The sequence below is a fragment of the Pristis pectinata genome, chromosome 3 (genome assembly GCF_009764475.1).
Source record: "Pristis pectinata isolate sPriPec2 chromosome 3, sPriPec2.1.pri, whole genome shotgun sequence".
Classification (NCBI taxonomy): domain Eukaryota; kingdom Metazoa; phylum Chordata; class Chondrichthyes; order Rhinopristiformes; family Pristidae; genus Pristis; species Pristis pectinata.
The window spans coordinates 22,869,363-22,896,719 of NC_067407.1; the positions used below are offsets into that span (position 1 = coordinate 22,869,363).

Consider the following 27,357-nt stretch of genomic DNA (forward strand, 5'->3'; position numbering starts at 1 on the left):
GGCCGGACCTCGACACGGCCCCGCCCCGTCCTGCGCCAGCCCCGCTGCCATTGGCCGGACCTCGACACGGCCCCGCCCCGTCCTGCGCCGACCCCGCTGCCATTGGCCAGACATCGTCACGGCCCCGCCCCGTTCGCTTCACAGAAAGAACCTGGTGATTCCACACGAGACTGCGCAGACCGGGCTCCCATTGGTTGCCCGATGTATCCAATCCCACCTTCCCCGCCTCCCCGGCCGAGCTCCGCCAATAGTATGCGCCGGGTGTATCATACCACCGGGAACGCGCCATCTGGATTGGCTGAGCTGGAGAGCCGCGGTCCCGCCCCCTCCACCTCGGACCACTGCTGGCTCGGGGTGCCCGGTGGAGCGATTGGCGTCGGGGAAGCGACGGGGGATGTTTCGGTTATCTCAGCATTTCAGAATAATCGTTACTTTGAACGTGATTCCGTAATTTTTAAAAGGCAACCTGATTAGCAATCACCAGCTAAAAGTTTTAAGATTTGAAACCTGTTCAGATTTTGGTGAATACTTGTATTTGAAAAGGTTTGAACAAATATCATGTCAAATGTTAGCTTAAAAACCAAAACATTCAGCTTTTTGTAAGACTTGGTCATAGAGTAATACAGCACGGAAACAGGCCCTTCGGCCCAACTCGTCCATGCCGACCATGGTGCCCACCAAGCTAGTCCCATTTGCCTGCATGTGGCCCATATCCCTGTAAACTCCTTCCTATCCATGTACTTATCCAAATCCCTTTTGAATGCTGTTACTGTACCTGCCTCAATCATTTTCTGGGAGCTCATTCCATATATGCAGCAATCTGTGTGAAGAAGTTGCTCCTCAGCTCCCTTTTAAATCTTTCACTTCTCACCTTAAAAATAGAAGAGTACAGCACTGGACAGGCCATTCAACCCATGATCTTGTGCCAATCGTGATGCCAATTTGTACTAAATGTCCTCTTCCTGTGTAACATCCATTTCCCTCCATATTGCAGTGTCTATCTAAAAGCCTCTTAAACTCCACCAAACTGCCTGCTTCCGCTACTACCCATGGTATTCCAGGCATTTACCACTCTGTGTAAAAAGACGCCCCCACGTCACCTTTAAACTTCCCCCCCCAACCTTAAAAGCACGTCTGCTGGTGTTTGACATTTCTACCCTGGGGAACAGATTATGACCTTCTACCCAATCTATGCCTCTCATAATTTTAAAAACCTCTCTCAGGTCTCCCCTCAGCCTCAAACGCTCTAGGGAGAACAACCCAAGTTTGTCCAATATTTCCTTATTGCTCATACCCTCTAATCCAGGCAGCATCCTGGTAAACCTCTTCTGCACCCTCTCCACAGACTCCACATCCTTCCTATATTCCTCTCTATCTCTGTTCCTCTCTCTCTTTCTCTCGCTCTCTCTAGAACCCCCTCTCTCTAGGACACCCCTCTCTAGAACCCCCTCTCTCTAGAACCCCCTCTCTCTAGGACACCCCTCTCTAGAACCCCCTCTCTCTAGGACCTCTCTCTAGAACCCCCTCTCTCTAGACCCCCCATCTCTGGATCCCCTCTAGCCCCCCTCTATCCCCCATCCCTCCTCTATCCCCCATCTCCCCTCTCTATTCCCCCTTCTCTCTCTCTATCCCCCTCCTCTCCCTCTATCCCCTCCCCTCCTCTCCCTCTATCCCCTCCCCTTCTCTCCCTCCATCCCCTCCCCTTCTCCTATCCCCTCCCCCTTCTCTCCCCTCCCCCTTCTCTCCCTCTATCCCCCCTTCCTCCCTCTACCCAGATGACCGGAACTGCACACGGTATTCCACAGTCTTGCAGTAAGTTTTGTGGTATTGGCCTTCCCCTCTACTGGTACTCACTCTGATATCAAGTCTCCCTTGGCATTTTACCTCGATGGCTCTCTGTCCCTCCAAAGGACTTGTGATCCTGCTGCTCCATTTTTTCACTGAAGCATCAGTATAGCTCAAGTACTGAGCACAGACAGAGGCAGCAGAAAGTAATTTTGAAAATCCATTCAAGATCCTCAGTGGTTTTCAGAAATGGTTTCCAATGATAGGAATGTAATTGGAAGCCACTGTAGGAGAACTCCACCCACACCCCAGCCTGTAATGATCTTGGCAGTGGAAGCAGATTCAATAGGAACTTATTAAAACTTTTTAAATAATCATCTCACAGAGATCTGTGAATCTTTGGAATGCTGTGACTCAGAGTGCGGAGAATGATTTTAGGACATTGAGCAGGAATGTGGGTTCGACAGACAATTAGCCACGATAGTGTGGAATGGTGGAAGAAGGTTGAGGGGCTGAATGGCCTGTTCCTGCTGCTATATCTTCATGTTATAAGGGGAAATATTTTGAAGGGATATTGTGGAAGATAAAATGGGACAATTTGCATGGTTCTTTCAAAGTGCCAGCAAGAGATCGATGGGCTGAATGGCCTGTGTTTTTTCCCCCACCCTTATTCATTGGAGTGTAGGGAACTGAGGGGTGATCTTATGGAGGTGTATAAAATCATGAGGGGCATAGATAGGGTGAATGCACACAGTCCTTTTCCCAGGGTTGGGGAATCAAGAACGAGAGGGCATAGGTTTAAGGTGAGAGAGGAGAGATTTAATAAGAACCTGAGGGGCAACTTTTTCTCCCAGAGGGTGATCCATATACGGAATGAGCTGTCAGAAGAGGTGGTTGAGGCAGGTACATTAACAGCATTTAAAAGACACTTGAACAGGTACATGGATAGGAAAGGTTTAGAGGGATATGGGCCAAACATTGGCAAATGAGACTAGCTTACATGGCAGTCTTAGTTGGCATGGACCAGTTGGGCCGAAGGGCCTGTTTACACGCTGTATGACTCTATGATACTTGATACGCTTTACTATAATGGGACAACCAGAACTGCACACAATACTCCAAGTGCAGTCTGACTAAAGTTTTATATAAGCACAGCACAACTTCCTTACTCTTATACACAACAACCCTACCAATGAAGTCAGGTGTGCCATACACTTTCTTTACCACCTTATCCACTTGTGTAGCGACTCTCAGAGAACTATGGACTTGGACCCCAAGATTCCTCTGTACTTCAATGCTACTAAGGGGCCTATCATTAACTGTATACTTTCTCCTTTCATTTGACCTCCCAAGGTGCAACACCTCACACTTGCCCAGATTAAACTCCATCTGCCACTTCTCTGCCCTTATCTGTATGTGATATATATCCCGCTGTATTCTTTGATAGTCCTTTACACTGTCCACAACTCCACCAATCGTGGTGTCATCCTCAAACTTGCTAATCCACCCATCTATATTTTCATCCAAATTATTGATATATATCACAAACACAGATGTCCCAGCACCAATCCTTGCGGAACACCACTGGTCACGAACCTCCAGCCAGAATAACAGCCTTCCACCCCTATTCTCTGCCTTCTATGAGCAAGCCAGTTCTGAATCCAAACTTGCAATCACCCTGGATCCCGTGCATCGTTATCTTTATCTCTCTAAACCTATGCCCTCTTTTTTTTAGGTCCTCTTCCCTGGGAAAAAGAATTGGATTCACTATGGTAAATAATAAGAATGGTGCTGCTATGAAGCTCAGCCTGGGGTGCGATTATAGTTTTTGCCTGAATTTGTTTTCCTGAAGATTTTCTTTACTATAGATTTTTTGAATGAAAGCTCCAGATGAAAACGTGTTTTGAAATTTTTGCCAATTTCCTTACATAACCATCTGGAAAGCATGCAATGACCTTGTGATACATGGACTCCTAATTGTCCTCGTCTGATCTTCTACTCATGTTTGTGAACAAAAGCTTGGCTGAGATTTTTACTTCAATCAGCATGTAGGAATTCCAAAGTGCAAACTTATAGGATATCCTGTAATTCCAGGATATGTTACACAAAAATGCAACACTGTGTTGCCACCAGAACTAAGCCTCCATTCAAACTTGTTTATTTAGCAGAGGAATACTTTTCATTTTGATTTGCATTATTTCCTAGTGGCTAATTTCTTCAAAGAGATGTTGGATTTCTAGTTATATGAATTTGTAGTGCAACATTAGAGGGGTGTTATTAAATTTGCTATTGGTATTGGTTTATTATTGTCACTTGTACCGAGGTACAGTGAAAAACTTGTCTTGAACACCATTCGTACGGATCAATTCATTACACAGTGCGTTGAGGTAGTACAAGGTAAAACAGTACAGAAAGCAGAGTAAAGTGTCACAGCTACAGGGAAGTACATTGCAGGTAGACAATAAGGTGCAAGTCATAACAGAGTAGATTGTGAGGTCAAGAGTCCATCTCATCGTATAAGGGAAACATTGAATAGTCTTATCACAGTGGGATAGAAGCTGTCCTTGAGCCTGGTGGTACGTGCCCTCAGGCTCCTGTATCTTCTGCCTGATGGGAGAAGAGAGAAGAGAGAATGACCCAGGTGGGTGGGGTCTTTGATTATGCTGGCTGTTTCACCAAGGCAGCGAGAGGTATAGACAGAATCCATGGAGGGGAAGATGGTTTCTGTGATGCGCTGGGCTGTGTCCAGAGGTCTCCGCAGTTTCTTGCGGTCCCAGGCAGAGCAGATGCTATACCAAGCCAGAGTGCATCCAGATATCCCATATCCCATGTTTTATGAGATGATAGATTCTTTTGTTGTGATTAATGCCCAGATATTGTGGAAAAGCTCTGCAAATGAAAGGAAATGTGATAGGTGCACTTAAATCCTGTATAGCACTAGCTTTCACATTCAACTTCCTTTTACTGTTGTATTATATACAAAAGAAAACTGTCACACATTTAATCTAACAATATGGCTCTTGTTTACACTATTAACATGCTGCACCATTCACAACAATGACTTTGAGCAAGGCCATGCCATTTTCCTCAAGAATTTTCTTCCTCTGCCTCCATTGTTTTATATATTTGTTATATAATCCTTGTAACTTTCACTCATTTCTTTCTTCCAATTTCATAGTGCATTTTTTCCATTGAGGCATTTCCTCTCACCTTAAATATTTGCTTTTGAATTCCCATTCTTTCCTTCAATTATCCTATTTTATTCCTTTATCCTCATATGTTTCCATCCCTATTCATGATTTGTATCAAAAAATCCCCCGATAATAAGATGCACCAATCCTTACGAACCTGAGAAATTTGGTGTCCTGTTGCATCCAAGGCTTTATAGGCTCCAAAAAAGACACATGAGTAGTCCAGGTATTTGGTATGTATGTGCAGTTCTGAATGGGTGAACACGGGAGACCTTTTCACCTAGAATTCCCTCCGTACCCAGATCCCTATTCATATCAATGATTCAGAATCAATTTTGGAACGTTAAAAAGTTTGACCATAGCAGCCATTGTGAAGCCTTAGTCACTTTGAGGTTTAGCTTTATCTGAAAATACCCATTAAACTGCACAAAATCAAACTGCTGCTCCAGGGCAGCTTGCTGTTTGCAGGAAGGCAAAGTTAGATAGAACCTCCAGAGTGGAATGTGTGTGAAGCAGTCCCTGTGGGAGTCGGGTGTAGGAGCAGTGGGCTGGAGTATACTGATGGGGAAAAGAGTATTATTCCAAAAATTGCATTCAGTAGAAAATTCAGGCATTTTTTAAGCAGCCTCCAAAGATAATAAAAAAAACTACTGGGTGGCCCATTCAATATTGGTGTAAATTAGTGGAGAATGTATTGGGCATGTTCCACCACTTGTACATCAGAAGAAATCAGTGCCCTACAAAACACATCAGGACTGCACTTTCCACCTGTGTGTGAAATAGGCTGGGACTGCAGCCACCACCCCCAACTCACTCAAAATCCCATTGAAGTTAGAACACCAGTGCAAAGAGTGCCACTTTAAGAGTATTGCCATCCAATTCACACCAGACACCAAGAGCTAAAATTGTTCCCCACCATTCTGCTCTCCACGCTACAGCTTCTCAGAAAAAAACATTCTAATTCTGTAATTGATCACATGTAGAATTATTTATTTACTTTAACTCTAAATCCATAATTAGATTGTTTACCTGCTTTACACAGAAAGGCTTGGAAAAGATTTACATTTAAGTTCTGTCTATACCTCTCACTGCCTTGATGAAGCAGCCAGCATAATCAAAGACCACTCCCACCCGAGAGACCACTCTCTTCTCTTCTCTCCCATCAGGCACAAGATACAGGAGCCTGAGGGCACATACCACCAGGCTCAAGGACAGCTTCTATCCCACGGTGATAAGACTATTGAACAGTTCCCTTATACAATGAGATGGACTCTTGACCTCACAATCTACCTTGTTTGACCTTGCACCTTATTGTCTACCTGCAATGCACTTCCCTGTAGCTGTGACACTTTACTCTGTATACTGTTACTGTTTTTACCCTGTACTACCTCAATGCACTGTGTAATGAATTGATCTGTATGAATGGGATGCAAGACAAGTTTTTCACTGTACTTCGGTACAAGTTACAATAATAAACCAATACCAGTACCAATACCAATAAATTAAAGTAGGTTCATATAGGTGTAATTATCCTCATAGACATAAAACCAAAAGTTCTTTGGTTGCATTCACTTTCTACTCCAATTTTCAGATGCGGCATACATACAAATTTCTCAACTATAACTTTTCAATCAAGATTTGTATACCCGAATAATGAAGTCTCTCTGACTTCTTTATACCACTTGCATATGTTTCCTTATTGTGTCTCTAAAAATATATTTCTGCGCTGCCTTGTATTAAATTTGATTGGACACCTATCTGCCCAGTATTTCTAACTAGAAACTTAATTGCATAGTGCTGTTTGATCAGAATCTTTTTTTATAATCTTGCCAGGGATTTGGACCATATTGTCACAGGAGTGATGAATATTGGTCATTTCCGGGACAACCTGGTATTCCCAGTGGAGACCAGATAGGCCACTGATCTTCATCATTGGAGAAACTTTCTGACCCCCTACCTACAGCAATGCACCAAAACCCCACCCTAATCATTCCTTTGATCTGCAGACCTGATCCCACAATCCCATGAGCCTAAAACCCCAGTCACTTTATCTATCTACAGTCCTTAACACTTAATGATCCAACAGTGCTGAAAATTCCTCTCTGCACAATCTCCAAACAGTCATCAGTACTAAAATCAATCTCTGTCTATCCAATAGTTCCAGAATCTCCCCTTCCCCATGTCCAATTATCCATCAGTTACTTTCTTACTCTTGAAGAGGTTGTTGACATTGATAGTTTCCTGTACAGAAGCCTGAAGTCCCACACCACCAGGTTCAAGAACAGCTACCTCCCTTCAACCATTTGATTCTTGAACCAACTGGCAAAACCCCTAATCAATACAGTTTAGTGACACTATGACCACTTTGATCATTTTGCACTAAAATTGACTTTTTTTTGTTCTTTCTTGTAAAAATTGTGTATAATTTGTATAATTTATATTTATGTTTAATTTATGCAGCACAGTAGTGTAGTGGTTAGTGTAACGCTACTACAGCACCAGCGACCCAGGTTCAACTCCCACCGCTGTCTGTAAGGAATTTGTATGTTCTTCCCGTGTCTGTGTGGGTTTCCTCCAGGTGTCCTGGTTTCCTCCCACATCCCAAAGACATACAGGTTAGGAGCTGTGGGCACGCTATGTTGGCGCCTGAAGAGTGGCGACACTTGCGGGCTGCCCCCAGCACATTCTCAGTAACGCAAAAAGACGCATTTCACTGTGTGTTCTGATGTACATGTGACTAATAAATAAATATCTTATATCTTATCTTATATGATGCTACATGCCTGTGATGCTGCTGCAAGTAAGTTTTTATTTGCACCGGTGCATACATGTACTTGTGCAGATGACAATAAACTCGACTGACTTTGACTTTGGCTTCCTAGACATATTTGGGAAGGAACTGCAACATTTCCACAATGGAGATGTGGGGGTTGTGCATGTGCACTGTCAGCATATACCCTTTCTGCATCAGTAGGGTAAGCAGAGTCCCTCCCTTCAGAACCAACATCCCACAATTTTTCCAAAGGTAATATTAAAATAACGAAGGTAACATTAAAAGTCCTGCAGGCTGAAGATGTCCTTGGCTTTGAAACCACAGAAATTCAGGAGAACTTTCTCAATGAAATATATACAATCCATGGGAATGTCTTCCTCCATGTTCTTCATTGCCACCCTGACAGTATTATGACAGGCTTGTCCTCTTGTGTGATTTGCAGCTATGGCAACAGTGAAAGCACAGTACAACCATGATGCAATGATTAATCATGTAACATACTCCTTAAGGTGACAACAATCCATCAACCTTAAAAGTAACAGCTAGTGTCACAATCTAATATATCATAGTTATAATCTTAAAATAAGAGTAAGGCTTTTGGGAGTAAATACAGAAAACACCTTTTGACAGATATCTGCCCCTCCATCCTCTAAAATGTGGATACAGGAAGAATTGGAACCATCAAGACTTAGACTGGTAGATTTTGTTTGGTAAAGTTATCCAGGGATTTCTAGGAAAAGTGAGTGAATGAACTTGAGGCAGAGATTAATCATGATCTACTTAAATTTAGAACATTCTGCAGGGTTGAATGTTCTTGTCCATTCTCTAATGATCCTATATTCCCATATACTCCTGTGTACACCTGAAGCCACATGAATTTCCTCACAGTTAATCTTGCTGCCTATTGATAAGATAAAATAAAATAAGATAAGATAAGATATCTTTATTAGTCACATGTACATTGAAACACACAGTGAAATGCATCTTTTGCGTAGTTTCTGGGGGCAGCCCACAGGTGTTGCCTTGCTTCCAGCACCAACATAGCATGCCCACAACTTCCTAACCCGTATGTCTTTGGAATGTGGGAGGAAACTGGAGCACCCAGAGGAAACCCACGCAGACATGGGGAGAACGTTCCAACTCCTTACAGTCAGCGGCAGGAATTGAACCCGGGTCGCTGGCGCTGTAAAGCGTTACACTAACCGCTACACTACTGTGCCTGCCATATGCAGGTGTCTTGTGTCATATGCAGATTTTGATGTTGTGCCCTGTACCCGAGCTCAGGTTATTTACATATGTTGAGAGGAACTGTCTCAACATTGACTACTCAGGTGCATTGCCATTATGTCTTTCAAATCTTGGGCAATGTCAGCTCAGTTTCAAGTAATCATGGAGGTCACTGCAGAACATTGACTGTTATTGCTCTCTACAAACACAACATCTGCACATCCTTGTCGTGCTTACCTGATATTAATTTTGGGTAATTAAAATGTAATGTTTCAAAAAGTAATATCTTACATGTTGAGGTATTGATTTTCCAGGAAGACAATAAGGGAATGAAAGTGTTGCAATGTGAGCAAAAGTGACAATTCCTCATTTTTGTCTTTTTGTACCTTAAAGTTATTTCTAATCATTTTGTAAATCTGATTATTGGAATGGTATTTGTTATCACTTTGTCGTCTGGTATCATTACTGATTCACTTACTCCATTTGCAGGAGTGTCTTCAAGGTTCGGGTCATGACTTGTCTAACAAACTGATCAAGAGACTTGAAGTCACCACACGTCAGACCTCTGGTTCAATCTGACTTCCAACTTTGTGCACAATATAAATGGCGTATACCTGCTTGCGCAGTAGGCTCTCAATTGGAGGAGGTGTTCTTCTTATGTCTGGAGCCATTGGTTTTGCCTGGTGGAGTGATAAAGAAACATATCCTACAACAAGTCCAGGAATCTCATTCAATGAATAAGTGGAGACTGTCACCCAACAAGCCTCCTTGAGCCCATTACTGAGACTACTGAGTGTTTTATTCTGCTTGATTGGAGGATTCTTGCTTCTTTTTGGCTTCCTATGGTCTGTAAAGCTGAAGAGGCAAATATCCAGGGGATACACACAATGGAATAGAACAACCTCATGCGTTAACACCATGGAATGGAGAGCCAAGTATCGGCACAGGTAGGGCAAACGGCAGTTTGGTCTGGTGTTAGGAACAAATTCCAATAAGTTGATTAGTCATTGTTTTTGAGGCACTCTTTTTTTGACGCAGTCAATGATGGTTAGAGATGAGTAATAAATAAATGCTGGCCTTGCTAGTGACACCAGAAAATGAATGATAAATCGAAGTCACCATCAGAAATATTGCTACTAAAGTGCTGCTTTACAAAATATTGATGATATACAGAATAATTGCTCAAGTTGTAAAATAGCTACTTCAGAAAGAAAAGGAAATCTGTTCGTTTTTTATTAATTGCAGAGAGAATGTGATAAATATACACAAAGAATGAAAGTCTATAAGCCCCAATAAGGTTTTCTGAGGTGCAAATAGTCAACATGTCATAGTAATGGATAAAATGCTCACTTTACCTATTTGGATCAAAGCTTTCAACCACTTATTTAGTCACATTCACATTTGGCTGGAAGTTGCACTTCGTGCTTCAATGATAAGTATCCCAATGCCTAAACTTTGATTTGTTTTTGACTTTGACTTTAGTATAACAGATGGGAAGCTAATCATTTTAAGTAATTGATATCACAAGAGTTTAGAAGGCAAGATATTATGGTACTTGTATTGTAAATAGTAATTTGAACAAATATTTTAAAGAAAAGAGCCAATACTCAGCACAATTACGCGCCTAAACACTGGACACATACAATTTGTCCAAGCTTATAAGCCCGCGACATTTTTCCATGCTTATGCACCCACATCTACACACCATCTATATCTGTATATTGTCCACACTAGCAGTCAAAGAATTTTCACACCAAAACACAGATTACATTCACTACTATATTCCCAGACTATTAATATAAAGATCAATAAAATATTTAATTTACCAATACCATTATTCCATTAATTACTATCACCCTTAATGTATTTCAAGTGTAATTCCAATTTTTGATTTAAACATTTGTTGTTCTTTCTTTTTTAATGGTCCTGATAACTTACAAGCCCCTTTGTACAATGAGGCACTCAACTGCACATCATTGATGACAGTGCCATACAACAATCTTCTGATTCCACTGGCGCCCAAAGACCCAGCTCTCCCTCCATCATATGAAATGCTAACAGACATTGGCAGGATTCAACTTCTCTCCTGTATGTGCAGCCTGTCTGACAGTGCATTTTCACAGAGGGAGCCAGCTCAGACTTTGCAGAAGGACAGACTTAGGCCAGACTCTCTGACATCAACCACCAACACCACCCCTCCACCCAGTTATGAGAATCTCCATTTGCATGTTTGATGATGTCTGGAAAGACAAAATTCTCAGTAGTCATAAATACAGCATTTCAAGGTTCTGATAGGGTACTCTAATCACTTTGAAATTCATTAAGGATTCTTTTTATTTCCTAAGTTAGATGTTCATGATTCTAAGTTCCTTTGCCTTTTTTTAAAAACAGGTAAAGCTGGAACATTACTTTAGGGTAGTTGTTTTAAACAATGTCTCAGTTAAACAATGGAAGCTACCATTGCCAACACCAACATAGCTTGGGTTTCTTGTTAGAAGTAGGTAGTATGCCATGTTGTCAGAACATAAGAAATGGAATTTAAGTGATGTATAGTGAAGTAGCATTTTTTTCAGGTCTTATGTACTTTTTGCTGTTCTAACAGCTGGTTGTCAAGGGGATGTAATGTGAGAGAATTTAATTTTAATTTATTTTACAATATTTTAACCTCACTTCAATGGATTGCTTCATAGTTTGAGATGAACACAAGTCAGGGATGAAAAAAAGACCATTCAGCACTTTGAAGCTCCTTAACACTCACACTTTACAGCCCAGCATCACACCCACTCCTGGCTCTTTTCCAAGAATCTGAGGGTTAAATCACTCTCAGTGAGTCTACCTCCAGTAGTTCACTTCAGAATCAGAATCAGGTTTATTATCACTGACATATGTCGTGAAACTTGTTGTTTTTCAGCAGCAGTACAGTTAAGACATAAAAATGACTATAAGTTACAAAAATAAATAAATAGTGCAAAAGAGGAATAATGAGGGAGTGTTCATGGGTTCATGGACTGTTCAGAAATCTGATGGTGGAGCCGAAGAAGCTGTTCCTGAAATGTTGAGTGTGGGTCTTCAGGCTCCTGTACCTCCCGCCCAATGATTGTAACATGAAGAGGAAATGTCCCAGATGGTGAGGGTCCTTAATGATGGATGCTGCCTTCATGAGGCACTGCCTCTTGAAGATATCCTGGATGGTGGGGAGGCTTGTGCCTGTGATGGAGCTGGCTGAGTCTACAACCCTCTGCAGCTTCTTTCGATCCTGCACAGTGGAGCCTCCATACCAGGCTGTGATGCAACCAGTCAGAATGCTCTCCACTGTACATCTGTAGAAATTTGCAAGAGTCTTTGGTGACATACCAAATCTCCTCAAACTCCTAATGAAGTGGAGCTGCTGGCATGCCTTCTTTGTGATTGCATTTGTGGGCCCAAGGTAGATCTTCCAAGATGTTGATGCCCAGGAACTTGAAGCTGCTCACCCTTTCCACCGCTGACCCCTCAATGAATATTGGTTTGAGTTCTCCCACGCGCCCCTTCCTGAAGTCCACAATCAGTTCCTTGGTCTTGCTGATGTTGAGTGCGAGGTGGTTGTTGCGACACCACTCAGCCAGCCGACCTATCTCACTCCTGTACGCCTCCTCATCACCATCTGAGATTCTGCCAACAACAGTGGTGTCATCGGCAAACTTATAGATGGTGTTTGAACTGTGCCTAGCCACAAAGTCATGTGTGTAGAGAGAGTAGAGTAGTGGGCTAAGTACGCATCCTTGAGGTGCACCTGTGTTGATTGTTAGCAAGGAGGGGACGTTACCAGCGATCTGCACTGACTGTGGTCTCCCAATAAGGAAGTCATGGATCCAGTTGCAGAGGGAGTTACAGAGGCCCAGGTTTTGAAGTTTGTTAATTAGTACTGAGGGGATGATGGTGTTGAACGCCGAGCTGTAATCGATAAACAGCAGTCTGATGTATGTTTTGCTATTGTCTAGATGCTCCAAAGCTGAGTGGAGAGCCGGTGAGATTGTGTCCACTGTAGACCTGTTGTGGCGGTAGGCAAACTGCAGCGGGTCCATATCCTTGATCACTTGGCAGATTATTTAAAACATTTAATGCCACCTCAGTAAATGAGTATTTCCTGACTACCTGCCTCTATTTTCTCTATTTCCTGAAATAATCTAGCCATTACCTTATCCATAGAATTTAATATTTTATATGCTTCACAGGAATACCTCTTTAACCACTCTTTTTGGAATGTGAAAATGAAGTTGTTCTATATTCTTGGTGGCATGATGGTCAAAATAAGACAATCTGATCAGATCACTGTGAACCTTTCATTTAAACAACTTTTTATTTTGCTGTTCCAATGTTCTCTTGTATTTTATATGTTATACATGATTACCTCCAAGTCCCTTTATTAGACTCCTTGGAACGGCGCTTTTCTACACAGTATTTACTTTTGACCCACATGTATTCCACCTAATAGTTTGTATATGCTCAGCTACATAATCATCAAAGGGCCTGAAATTTTGGAATGTGGGTCTGAGATATTTCATAGGTGGGACACTCACCTGTGAGTCAGGAGATCATGAGTTCACACTCAACTCAAGAGCTGAGCACAATTCTATGCTGGCATTGGTACTAATGCTATGGCCTGCTTTTGGAGGTGACATTTTTCAGGTGAATCATTGAACTCAGTTTCAAGTGATTGTAAAAGATCTATTGAAGAGGAAAAAGGGAGTTCTCCTAGAGAAACAAAGGACTGCAGATGCTGGAATCTGGATGAAAAACAGAATGATGCTGGAGGAACTCAGCAGGCCAGGCAGCATCCATTGAGGAAAGCAGGCGGTCAACGTTTCGGGTCAGGACCCTTCTTCAATGGATAGAGTGAATGTACCGGAGATACGTTCCTGTATCTCGGGTCCTGACCCAAAACGTTGACAGCCTGCTTTCTTCAATGGATGCTGCCTGGTCTGCTGAGTTCCTCCAGCATCATCGTGTTTTTCAAGGGAGTTCTCCTTGTATCCCTCAACGACTAAAACTAGTGATTTTATCAATTATTGCATTGCATTTGTGAGACATTGCTCTGGGCTCTACAAAAACTGACTGCATCATTTCCTGCAGCAGAAGAGCAACTACTCATGAAATATTGGCAGTACAGAGCTTTGTGAAAGGCACTTTATGTCTACATTTATTTCACAAACTCAGTGGATGAGAGCAGGTTTGTTAATTCATTTATGTTAAGTCATCAGCATGATTGGAGCAAATGGCCTGTGTTGGTAAGAATGAAACAGAGGCAGCATTTAGATCCATTGGCAGATGTTAGATGGTTCCCTCAACTGGCAGACAGACTAGGAGCTCTGAAAGGTTAAACAAAAGAGGGACATTGGAGTGTATGTCCACAGATCCTTAAAGGTGTCAGGACAAATCAATAAGTTGGTAAGGAAAACATAACAAATTTTTACCCTAATTGCAAGTTACCAAATTTAAGAACGAAATGCATCCAGCCCACAGCTTTGAACACTGTGTACAGTCCTGGTAATCACATTACAGGAAAGATGTGGTTACATTGAAGAGGGGTACAGAGGAGATTTACAAGGATGTTACCCAGAACTGGGAAATTGTAGCTATGAGGAAAGATGGGAAAGGTTACTGCTGTTTTCTTTAGAACAGCGGAGGCTGAGGACTAACTTAATTGAGATGTATAAGATGTGAGGGGCCTAGTTACAGTAAATTATTTCCATTAGTACAGGAATCAAAAAGCAGAGGGACATATTTAAAGTAACTGGCTAAAGTGTTAGAGGGGATATGAGAAAAACGTTTTACCCAGAGGATGTGAGGGGTCTGGAACTCTCTGTTGGAGAGGGTGGAGGAGAGAGAAGCCCTCATCACATTTAAGCGGTACTTGGACATGCATTCGATTGAAGAACTGTGATCTTCCTAGTGCTGGAAGGTGAGGTTAGGCTGGGAGTTCAACCAGCACGAGCACTATGGGCTGAATGGCATCAGGTCCTCCCCAGGTTATGGCAGGGTTCGTAATCTGAACAGTTCACAATTCAGAAATTAGGCAGGCATGGTAGTGTAGCGGTTAGCGTAACACTTTACAGCGCCAGCGACCCATGTTTAATTCCCGCCGCTGTCTGTAAGGAGTTTGTATGTTCTCCCCGTGTCTGCGTGGGTTTCCTCCGGGTGCTCTGGTTTCCTCCCACATTCCAAAGACATACGGGTTAGGAAGTTGTGGGCATGCTATGTTGGCGCCAGAAGCGTGCTGGCTGCCCCCAGAACACTCTACGCAAAAGGATGCATTTCACTGTATGTTTCGATGTACATGTGACTAATAAAGATATCTTATCTTATCTTATCTTAAATGTGGCCGTCCGGCAATATATTTAAATAAAAATAAATTCCAACCAAGGGCAATGTGTAGTAAAACCAGGGCACTTAACTCAACCATTCAGATTTCTCTGCAAGATGCAATGATATTGGCATGAACCGAGTTCCCACACAGAAGAAGATGCCTGCAGCCCTGCAGCAGCCGGCAAGTCCATCCCGCTGGTCTCCCACTTGCTCATTTGGGACCCTGAGGAGGAACTGTAATTCAGTGAACAATTTAAAAGCAATTTTTCAACTATTGGAAATCACCTGATTTTTTTTTTACCTTTGCGAATTTCCAAGGATCTCAAGGTAAGATCTTGAACCAGATCTCAGGAAGCTTTACTATGATATAATGGATTAGATTCCCAGGGCAGGATAAGAACTCCCCCACAAAATCTATTCCACTGTATCAGATATATAATGGAGGGCTTTACCGAGTCTTCTGCCTCTCCAGCTAATGGAGGGTCCGGCAGAGGTTTTCAGTAAAGTAGATCTATTCTGCAGACTATGTCTCAAGTATTTAGCATTTTGTATTTGTGAGTTGTGATTTGTCTTTTCCACATATTGTATAATATGACAAATAAATAGGAATTTGCAACAAAAGGTATCCAAGTGAATCAGTCACACGAGCCTGCTCTTCTGTGTCTTATTTAGGTTTCCTCTGTGGTTGGAGAAGTGTTTCTTTAAATTTTAAGAAAAGGGCATGGATATGAAATGCGTTACAAGATTGCAAGAATGAAAAGGAATCTATGTTGGTATAAGTACAGAAAACTATTTGTACTTATTATACTGCATCACACAATGTTACATTATATTCTGTATAGTAAACACATTTCACTGCTGGGCAGCTTAAAGTCTCCCATCTGAAAATAAATATGTTAAGCCACAGATTTCAATCTTAAAGTGCAATTAAGAAATGTTCTCAGAGCAACAAGGCATAACAATGTGCTGCAAGTAATGTTTCAGGTGGGATAGATTTTAAGGATTTGCTTGCAAACTACAGTACGTTTTTATCTATTTTTATCATATTAATATCAAGGTTTTTATGCTGACGTTTGCTTGTGCCAGGTGTCATTCAATGGCTTTTTATTCTCAATTGCCATTACTGGGACTGAAAGGTTACAGAGGTCATGCTCTGAGATGATGAACTTAAGAGAAGGTGTTATAGAGATTCTGCTCAGGAGATGCTGTGTACCGTTCTGCTGGTGCCTATACATCCACATCTGATTCTAGATGTTATATGATCTAACCTGGGCAGTTATAATTCTGGTGCAAGCTCCTCTTCCAATAAGAATTAGCACAAGCTATGGGACTAGTTTAGATGGCACCTTGGTGGGCATGGACCAGTTGGGCCGAGGGGCCTGTTTCCATGCTGTATGACTCCATGACTCGATGACAAGCCATCTCCCTACAGCATTGCTAAGATAATATGAATGATATTAAAAATCCTTCACAGTCCGATCACCCCCCACTTGCTAAGATACTATTACCTCATTTTGAAACCTTGTCACAGCTGTCTGACAAACAGGGTTATGAGGATCTGGCAGCAGAAAGAAAGATTCAGAACTGTTCTTTCTTCTGCAAGGTCACTATTGGGCACCATACAGTCTGGCACATACTTGAACATAGCAGTTAACAGTGATCTGAAATTTGTCAATGTTTGCTTGCAGGATTGCTAAGCTATGACATTAATTCAGAGGGTGATCACCCTCACAAGCTTCTTATCCACTACCTTTGCAACATGGGCACCTTCAAAATGAGCTTTTTTCTCTTTCATCTATAGACTCAAACATCTCAAACATTTATTTATCTCCCTCTCTTACATGGAATTTTCCATTCCCCTTAAATCCATTTAATTCTAAACCTAATGGGGTGAATAATTGTACAGATTCTCTTGAGAATTAATTTGCATTTTCCTCAGAGTTAAATTAATTAATTGATTTAGACTTAAAGATAGAAATCAGCACCATAACTCATGTCCCATATAAGATTTTCAGATGCATGCTTGTCTAATAAATTTCTTTTTATCTGTATGTGATAATTTGACAAAACTCTGTTTTGGGCATATGATCAGATATTTAATCCCCATGTTTAAGCTGAGATACAGTATTATTTATCAGAGCTTTTCTGTGTATAACAGGAGTAATACAGGATCTGTACACACTCTAGAGTATTTGGTTTAGTTAAACCTGAACTAGCCAAATATCAGCACCTACTTGGATGAAATAAAATATGAAATCTATGATTAACTCAACTATGTTTTCATAACAACTTTGTTGACCATGTAACACACCAGCAACCTTTAATCACCTGCGGTTTGAATGAATAAAAATGATAGTCCTGAAATGAATGGGTTAATGCATGCCCAAGGGCCATGAAGAGCAGAACAAGGACAAAAATGTTAAGTGTTCCAATACCTTTGGTGTTTGCTATAATGGAAGGAGCACTTACAAAATACACAAAACAAACTTGGCTGCATAATTAACAGCAATGATAATCATTCCAGGCACTGGAGGTTGGGGACTGTATAACTCTGCATTCTTAATACAGCCCATTACTAAAATGTTGGAAATGCTTCACAAGTGCTGTTTGATCGACAGAATATTTCCAGCATTTTCTGTTTTTATTTTGGACTTTCAGCATCTATAGTTTTTACTAACTGAGGGCTGCCCTGATATTCAGTCAAGTCTATAGAGCTTTTATCATACAGCTGCTCTGCTGGCATTTCTACAGCTTCAGCTGAAAATGAGAGTGGAATCAGAGGATAAAGATATCACAGAAAATTACTAGTCTTTGTTGATTCCAGTAGGGCAGTTATGCCTCCAATTGGTGATACAAAAGGTCACTCACTGAGTGTGAGTAAAGCAAATCCTGAAAATATTCAGTCTACTCTAGGTCACCAAACACCAAGCAATTTACCTCTGAGCAGAGATCCCAGTTGATGGTCAGCGCTAGCATATGTGGTGATTTTGAAAACCCTCTATTAAAACTACAGGCACGCAATATATGAAATAGAGCTATCCCAGTACCCTTAACTATTCCAAAATCCCTCAATTAAAACTGTAGGCCTTATGTTTAGTATAAACAAACAATAATTTTAAAGAAGATTATAAGAGGCCTTTAGTAGCCATTATGGATGCCAGGGTTTAACTGCGTTTACACTTACTGTTCAAAAATAGAAAACAAGAAAAAGTAAAGGATCACTTCACTGTTCACTCCATACATGCATAAGGTTACCATCTTGAGGCAGAGGTGCACCAAAAGCAAAGAATTATTCATGATGCAGATCCTTGCAAAACATAACCAATCAAACAGAACCTTGAGGTGGTGTAATATATTCGATGGGTTGGCAGTGCAAAGGAGCAAAATATTTTCTTCTTTCTCAGGATGTAGGCTTTGTTATGTGGGTAATATTTATTGCTCATCCCTGGCTGATCAATTAGTGGCTTGATACAATTGACTGGCTAGCCATAAAACCCCATAGGGCAGTTTAGATTCCATTTGGAGTCTATCTGTACAGAAGAGAGATTGGGTAAGGACAGTAGTTTACTTTCCCTACAGGATATTAGTGAATCAATCAGCTTTTTTAAAAATTACATTGGAATTTTCTGGTCACATTTACAACAATGTTTTTAAACTGAGGTCTCAAATTCTTATGGTGGGATTTGAATTCATGCTTCTAGATTATTAGTACAGTGTAATTTCACCATTAGATAACTGTGCCTATCATAGTACTAACATTTTGATGGAATTAAATTCAATTTCACAATAAATGTAAGGACCTTTAAGAAAATAGGAATTTGTATTTATGTTATCAAAATATTGGAATTCCACAGTAGATCACAGCCAATGAACTGCTTTTGAAGTATAGCTACTATTTTAATTTAGTGAAATCTGATACGTACACATCAAGTTCCACCAGACAGCAAATGAAAAAATGAGCAAAGATATTTTGGCGATGTTGAATAATAGATAAATATCTAGAAGAACAATGAATTATGACATGGCAGGTAGACTCTTGGTTTAACATTTCATCCAATTGATGCTATTTTCAATGGAGCATGAATCCAAACAGCCTTCTTAGATTATGCATTCAAGTCCCTGATCTTTGCTCAGGCCATATATGGAGTATTGTGTCAAGTTGTGGTCATCGCATTACAGGGAGTATGTGGTGTATTTCAAGAGGGTGTAGAAGAGGTTCACGAGGACGTTGTCTGGATTGGAGAGTATTAACTGTAAGGTTGAACAAACTTGGATTGTTTTCACTGGAGGGTAGGAGGTTGAGGGGCGACCTAATAGAGGTGTAAAATTAAATGAGGCATAGTTAGGGTAGATGGTCACAGTCTTTTTCTCTGGATGGAAATGTCAAATATTAGAGGGCATAAGTTTAAAGTGAGATGGGAAGGTTTGAAGGAGATTTACGAGGCAAGATTTTTTTTCACACAGAGAGTGGTTGGTGCCTGGAACGCACTGCCAGGGGAAGTGGTAGAAGCCAATATGATAGCAATGTTTAAGAAGCATTTAGATAGACACATAGACTGGCAGGGAATAGAGGGATATGGATATTGTGGAGGCAAATGGGATTAGTTTAGATTGGTATAGTTGTTGACATAGACATTGTGGGCTGAAGGGCCTTGTGCTACACTATTCTACGTTCTTTGCTCTGTCTGGGACTTGAACCCATAACCTCCTTTCTCCAAACAGTTTTAAATGGGGAAAGTCACCTTCTGTTCCACATTAGAGCTCTTAAACACCATGAGATGGTCTAATAAACATGAGGCAGCTTTATTGTTATTATAAATAATCAGCAACGGAAAAAAAGCAAAAGAAACATTAATTTCTTACTGCATAATGGCAAATATTTCAACATCTTATTTATTAAATTATACAAACCTAGCAGTAAATCAGGCATGAGCTACATGGTTATAATTTTTCATTCAGATTGCTGTGCATGCAGTATGTACATTAAAATTAGAAGTTTGAAAGGTTAAATATTTTGAATGCAAATAGCTAATTAGCAACATCAGACCATTTACACTCCTACAACCCTGGGCACTGAACGTGTTTTCCTTTCAAATACTTCACCTGCTCCTGAAAAGTAAACACACATAAAATGGAGTGTCAAAAAATTCCATTCATTTGTAAGATTGAATTTATTCATTTGAATGATACTTCTTAATTTTTGTTTCAGAAATATGGAGAGTTATTGAACAAAATTCGAATTGGTAAAAGCCTGGAGGGAAGGTTATATCTGCAGGCAATGAAGCTCCAGTGGTATGTGGGCTTACAGAGGTGTTTGTGTTCATTGCATTCATTGGAACTGACTGGATCAAACCTGAGAGGAAATGAGTTGTTTAATCTAAACTTGTAACCTGACCAATTTAAAGGCAAAATCATCAACATCTGCCTATTGCTGGTATTGGAGTAAGCCAGATCATATATTTTCAGGAGCAGGTTCTTAACCTCAGACGGACATAGGTCTATTTGTGAATGTGAGGAAGAATTACGTGTTCCGCTGAAGGGTTTCTGATAACCTACCGACTGGCCAGTTGAAATGGCAGAGGACAAGACGTTTTGCTACAGTCTTATTGTTCTGGGATTCTTCCTTATAATGGTTGGAATGTTCATTATGAATGTGGATAAGCCTGAGGTCTATGCTACCTTCTGTTCCATTGGGATCTTGATGATCATTGTGGGAATTATCTGGAGCATTTGTCAGTGTTATCCTAAGGTATGAGAAAGCTATAATCCTTCAAAAACAGTGACATTTTTAGAGGGAAGATCAGGAGATAGCTGGAGTATTTCCACCAAGAGAGAGGATACATTTTGGAGAGAAAGTTAATTGAAGACAGGTACAAGAAAATAATGAGTTTAAAGATGAATGCATTAAGGTAATAGTGTAAGGAAACTTATTATGCAATGCTTATTCAACAGAATGAAAATTACCACCATTCTGACAATCTATTTATTTCATTTGCATTGACTTTTTTGTTAAAGAGGACATATTATAAAAAGGATGCTGTTAGCTCCTCAAAGGAGTGAGACCAGCATTTATTGTTTTATTCTAAAGGTTAAACTCTTACACTCACATTTTCGCTTACAGAATTGACGGGTATAAAGCAATGACAGGACCTTGTTTTGTTATTCTACTGCTAAAACGAAGGATTGTTTAGTATAAACTGTCCCATAAAGACTGAAAAGTTCAAGTGTAAACAGCTTTGGTTGGGGCACCTGGAAGAATTTTGTACATTACTGTCTGAAGGACAAAAAAAAACTGCAGGAAATCTCTGGTTTGTTCTTTTTTACTCAAATATTTTAGTAGTTACATGTAGCAGTTTTTAAAAAATATTACAAAACTTACTGTGAAGTTTGTTCTCGGTATGACAAATGAGTATGATTTGCACTTTTAAAGAAATATTTGCATGACTATTTCTTCTTAGTTGGGTGGTGGAGGAGAGGGAGGAGCTCTCTCCCTCACAGCAACCTAAATGCAATCTAATATTCTTCATCTAATCCCCATTCCAATAAGTACATACATCTTAAATGGTAATTTTACTGTTATTTACTTTTTCGTGTTCTAGGATAAATTGGTACACAATGCTTGCTACAGCAGGTCACCCAGTTGAGCTTCCTACAGCTTGGAGGAGAAGGCCCTGTAGTTTGTGGAGAGCTACTCAACTCTTGCTGAGAAAGAGTTGTGATTGAGAGCACTTTGCTGTTGGCAAGCTATTCACTGAATGCCTACCCTCTTATCCTGGCATCCCAGCAATGAACCATATAGCCACTTGTCTGTTTCCTTAATCCCAAAGGGATGATGCTCAGGTTCTTTTCAACCTCCTCTCCTCAGTCCCACTGCAGCAGTATGTGTCACACGAAGAGGAAATCAGGGTCAAGACAATAATGAAGTCAAACCAACTGAGATGGGGAGCTGCCTGAAATCACCATCACTCAGGCATCAGCACAGGCTAGGCCTGCAGCGGTTCATTTTATATCATAACACTGATGATTAACAAGATAATAGAAAAGTTTAAGTCAGGTCTTACATTGTGTTATGCTAACACTAAGATTGGCAGGCACAGTAGTGTAGTGGTTAGCATAACGCTTTACAGCGCCAGAGACCCGGGTTCAATTCCGGCCACTGTCTGTAAGGAGTTTGTACGTTCTCCCCGTGTCTGCGTGGATTTCCTCCAGGTGCTCCGGTTTCCTCTCACTTTCCAAAGAAAGGTTAGGAAATTGTGGGCATGCTCTGTTGGCACCGGAAGTGTGGCGACACTTGTGGGCTGCCCCCAGAACACTCTACACTTAGATGCATTTCACTGTGTGTTTCGATGTACATGTGACTAATAAAGATATCTTATCTTATAAGAATTGGGTGGCTCTGATGTTCTTGATCTTACTTCTAATATAGTGAAAGGTGAATGTTTTTAATTTAAGTAGAATATTGGTTCACAATGTATCTTATTTATGATTTTCTGATAGACAGGTCTTCTTTTGTAGATCAAGTTTGTCCCAGCCATCAGAGCAGACACAGAGCACTTGTTCCAGCTAAAGCATCAAATTCCAGCCTCCACGTCAGAATGTGAGGTGCCTCTGAAAACAAGGTAATACATCGTGCCTGCTGAGTCATGGATCAATGATGAACTTCTTTGGTTCAGAGTTCTGTAAGTAAATCTGGAATTTGTATAAAGGAAAAAGGAAGGATCTTATGCAAGTAAGTTCCCTGCATAGTTTTTCACCTTAAGGTAGTCCAAGTTGCAGCAGAATCATAACTGTTATGCTGTTACTCAGTGCAAGAGATAGTAGTACAAAGTTTTATGTGTACTTCAAGTGATTTATTGATGCAGAGGATATGGAAATATATAATATTGCTCAGACGGGGAGCACATAACCTATCAAGCCTTTGACAGCTTTCTTAAAGAGAAATCTACTCAATCCAACTGCTGACTCTTTCCCTTGGCCTTGCACTTCTTTCCCCCTTTTGAAGACTCTGGTTGAATCTGAATCCATCATTTTATAAGGCAGTGCATTACAATTGCTGGCAATCCATTGTTTTCCATCTGTTGCCTCAAGCTCTTTAGCTAATCACAAAACCATTGCAAATCTGCCACTGATGGAAAATTTCTCTTTATTTTATCTAAAGTCTTCAGGATTTTAGAGATCCTTATTCTACCTTCTCTTAGCTTTCTCTGCTCTAAAAACAAATTTAATTGTGCAGGATTAGCTACATCATCCCTCTCATTCCTAAGTTTGATAGATCTCTTTGGTGCCCTCTTCAATTTCTTCCTAAGGTGATGTACAAAACTGATAACAATACTCCAGTGTTGTCCAAGCTAGTGCCTTATGACTAAAGCTCATGAGGTAATGACAAAAGATGTTACTGGACCTCAGAACCAACAAGAGGGTAGCATTGAATTTCTGATCCATCTGGTTTGGATACTAGTGTCCATTTATGTTGACTATAATAAGAGTCACGATCTTAGAAGTTAGAGAAATAGAAAAATTTAGCTTAGATATCTGGTGTTTCAGGAGTGGGCATGTCTTGTATTGAGTCAATCCCGCTTCTGCTATAAAAAATTAAAACATGGGATAAGGATTCGCTGAGAGGCTGGTGAACTTGTGGTATTTGTTATCACCGAGGGCTGTAGAGGCCAAGTCATTGATTATCTTTAAGAGACAGATAAATTTTTAGGTGTAAAAGGCATCAAGGGGTAATGGGAAGAGAGTGGGAATATGGGATTAACATAAGGATCAGCCATGCTGGTGTTGAATGGTGGACCAGAGTCAGGGGCCAAAGAATATGCTCCTGCCTCTATGTTTCTATAAAATGGAGTATTAATAGCTCAGCATTCCAAGACAAAACCCCACAACTGCCTTACACTTCCTTAAATAACTTAAGGACTTTGTTTATAGCTGACTAGACATTATATACTTTTGATATATAGATTGTCCAGATATCATTGTCAATTTTGCTTTTTCCTGTTTTGACTTGTAGCTCTTTGTTCTATTGTGGTTTACTCCAATGTATAGATTTACTTTATTCGTTATTTTTGTACCCCTCTTTTAGCTCTTTCTTTCAAAGCCTAAATGCCTTGTTTCCTCAAAGTGAGTTCACTTGCTCCAGCAACCAGCTTTGCTACCTTTCCCTGCATTACTTCTAAGTTTTGAAAATCATCTCTGCATCAAATGACCAGAGTTGCTTTACGGTACTCTGGGCAATGATATCTCAGTACTTACTCTCTTAGTTACTGGAGAATAGCCAATAATTTAAACTAACAAACTAACTAATAAAACACTGGTTAGGCCGCATCTGGAGTATTGCATACATTTCAGGTCATTCCATTATAGGAAGGATGTGGAGGCTTTTGAGAGGGTGCATAAAAGATTTACCAGGATGCTGCCTGGATTAGAGGGCATGTGCTCTAAGGAGAAGTTGGACAAACTTGAACTGTTTTCTCTGGAGCAGCTGAGGCTGAGGGGAAACCTTACTGAAGTTTATAAGATCATGAGAGGCATAGATAGAGTAGATAGCCGATATCTTTTTCCCAAGGTGAGGGGGATAAGTTGAAAGGAGATGTGCAGGGCAAGTTGTTGTTGTTGTTGGTTTTTGTTTTACACGGAGAGTGGTAGGTGCCTGGAATATGCTGCCAGGGGTGGTAGTGGAGGCAAATATGATAATGGTGCTTAAGAGGCTCTTAGATAGGCACATAAATGTGTAGAGAATGGAGGGATATGGACATTGTGTAGGCAGAAGGGATTAGTTTAGTTAGGCATTCAATTACAAGTTTAATTAGTTCAGCACATCATGGGCTGAATGGCCTGTTCCTGTGCTGTGCTGTTCTATGTTCTATGTAACAAACAAAGTTACTTTATTCCTAAAAGAACTTAGATTAGATAAGGCAACATTCCCTAGTGGGTTTTTCTGCAGAAGCAAACAACCCCTGCAAGCTTCTACACTGAAACATTGCATCAGCAACACAGGGCAGTTCCTCACATTGTTATGGTACCAACCTATATTATGTAAGTATGAGATATATTCAATAATGACTCAGTAATATACTTTTCTTTCAGCTCCCAGACTCCATATACCTCCTGTGAAGAGGCTGCACAGTGTGAACAAACTCTTCCTATTTATGAGAAGGATCATCTAAAAGTAAGAAGCGGTCTCCCTGGCGTGCATTCCCCTCTTACCTCACTCCAGCCGGAACACTTGGATGGAGAAGGTCACTCATCCCTGAAGGCAGAAGTTCTGATCCACAAAGACTCTGGGAATGACGGGGAAACATGTTCCAGCTGGAATGACATAACATTATCTGAAGGAAAGTGAGTTCTCCTTTTTTAAATGTATTTTACATTTCATTTCCCTTTTCTCCTGGTTGTGCAGCTTGCTAAATGTACACCAGTACCTGGCTAAGCCTGAACCTGTCACCAAATTCAAATAGTCCACTGAAGGTGGCCAGTTCTGGAAAAAAATGTTTGTTATCACTTTCAAAAACAAAAGATTATACGTGATTTAATCACTTCAAGCTTGGGGAATGTTACCTATCACATTGATAATAATATTGAAAGGGAAAATCTGGTCAGAGTTTATTAAGATATCTGTTTCAAATTTAGAGTCTGAAAACTCTGGAGTAGTAAACTCATGGGCAGCAATTATTGTCATTGCTAAATTTAGAGTCTGGAATGTATCTTCAAAGTTCAGAAGCTTGAGTTAATCCCCATAAGCAGTTTGAGTACTCTTTGTGGAGGTTGACTAATACTGACTGTAAATCTAGTTGTGTGGTGTTATAATGAAGAGGCAGGACTTGTAATAACAATACACTCTTGAGACCAAAAGCATATATTTGTAATGCTTATTTAATCATCTCCTGCTGAGGTATCAATTGACAAAGTCCAAGTTAAGTTTCATTAGCTTCTTTTCTCTGTCCATTGACAGCAAGGGAGGAGGGTACACAGTGGCTCCTCTTGCCACCTTCCAAGAGGGCAACGGAATGATCAGCCCATCTTCCTCATATGACCTGTCCCTCCTCAGATACAGGTCAGCGCTCCCATCTTGTTCCAGAAATGAAGGACAGAATCACCCAACTAGGAGCGAAAGTGTTATCTTCATTGATGCTGTGTCCAGTGACAGCCCAAGTCTGTGTAACCAGCCAGCTGCCAGCATCTCCGGGAGTGACCAGAGAGATGTTGCAAGCATTGAAATGCCACTGCCATTTGAACTTGAACAATCAACATCCAAGGAAAGTCAGGAAAGAGAGGGGCATATGGAAGATGAAATGTTTTATGGGATATACGATGAAAGGAATCATATTTTTGAGGAATCCGAACAAGAAGAATTCTGCTCTGATGAAATTACCCTGTAAAGTACACATCACCTTCAGTATTTTATTAAACAATTGTATTGAAGATCAGTTGATTCTAATCACCATTGAAAATAGGACTTGAAGTTTTAAGTTTTAAACAAACATCCCCTCCACCCAAAAAAACTTAAGAAAATTCAGTTTTTTTTCATACCTACAGAATTCTCTGTTGGCAATACATTTTATAATGTTAACCATACCTTTTGTGATAAGAATTTGCCTTGCAAAATGTTGACATTCTGCAGTCTACTGACTGATCATATTTGTTTCTGGATATCTAACAGAATATGCTAGTTTCTATAACAGATTCACATCATGTCTGCATCAGGAAGGGGTAAAAAAAACAGAATAGTAAAAACATGGGTGGAAATGAAAATCTTTGAATGCCCAGGTATTATGATGTCAATAGCAACAGTTGCAATTTATTATAGAAACTAAAAGTTAGTGTTTTCGCCTGAAGTTATTTTTTTACTAATTGATAGGGCTTAATATTGCAAAACAATAATAACAACCTAAGATAGCAGCCCTGAACTGAAGCAACAACTAAAAACTAATTCAAGCCCTAATTAAAATAAACTGGCAAAATAGAGAGGAAGTTTTTTAGTAATTATTCATATCCTGAGATCTGATGAGGCCAGTATTTATTGACCATCCTAAATGC

At 40.5% G+C, this 27,357-nt stretch overlaps 1 protein-coding gene across 1 annotated transcript; it reads left to right on the forward strand.

The window, feature by feature from the left end:
• The first annotated feature begins 201 nt into the window (after positions 1–201).
• On the forward strand, positions 202–27,247 carry LOC127567687 (uncharacterized). Its single transcript, XM_052010627.1, has 5 exons — positions 202–447; positions 20,572–20,613; positions 22,837–22,940; positions 25,408–25,659; positions 26,273–27,247. Exons 1-5 carry the CDS (start codon positions 202–204, stop codon positions 26,697–26,699), a joined length of 1,071 nt encoding a protein of 356 aa, XP_051866587.1. The 3' UTR covers positions 26,700–27,247.
• Positions 27,248–27,357: the final 110 nt, after the last annotated feature.

Coding starts and splice junctions, on each gene's coding strand:
- LOC127567687 (XM_052010627.1), top strand. CDS start 202: ATGTATCCAATCCCACCTTCCCCGCCTCCCCGGCCGAGCTCCGCCAAT. Junction 20,614..22,836: donor CAGGCAATGAAGCTCCAGTG/GTATGTGGGCTT, acceptor CTTCTTTTGTAG/ATCAAGTTTGTCCCAGCCAT. Junction 25,660..26,272: donor ATAACATTATCTGAAGGAAA/GTGAGTTCTCCT, acceptor GTCCATTGACAG/CAAGGGAGGAGGGTACACAG.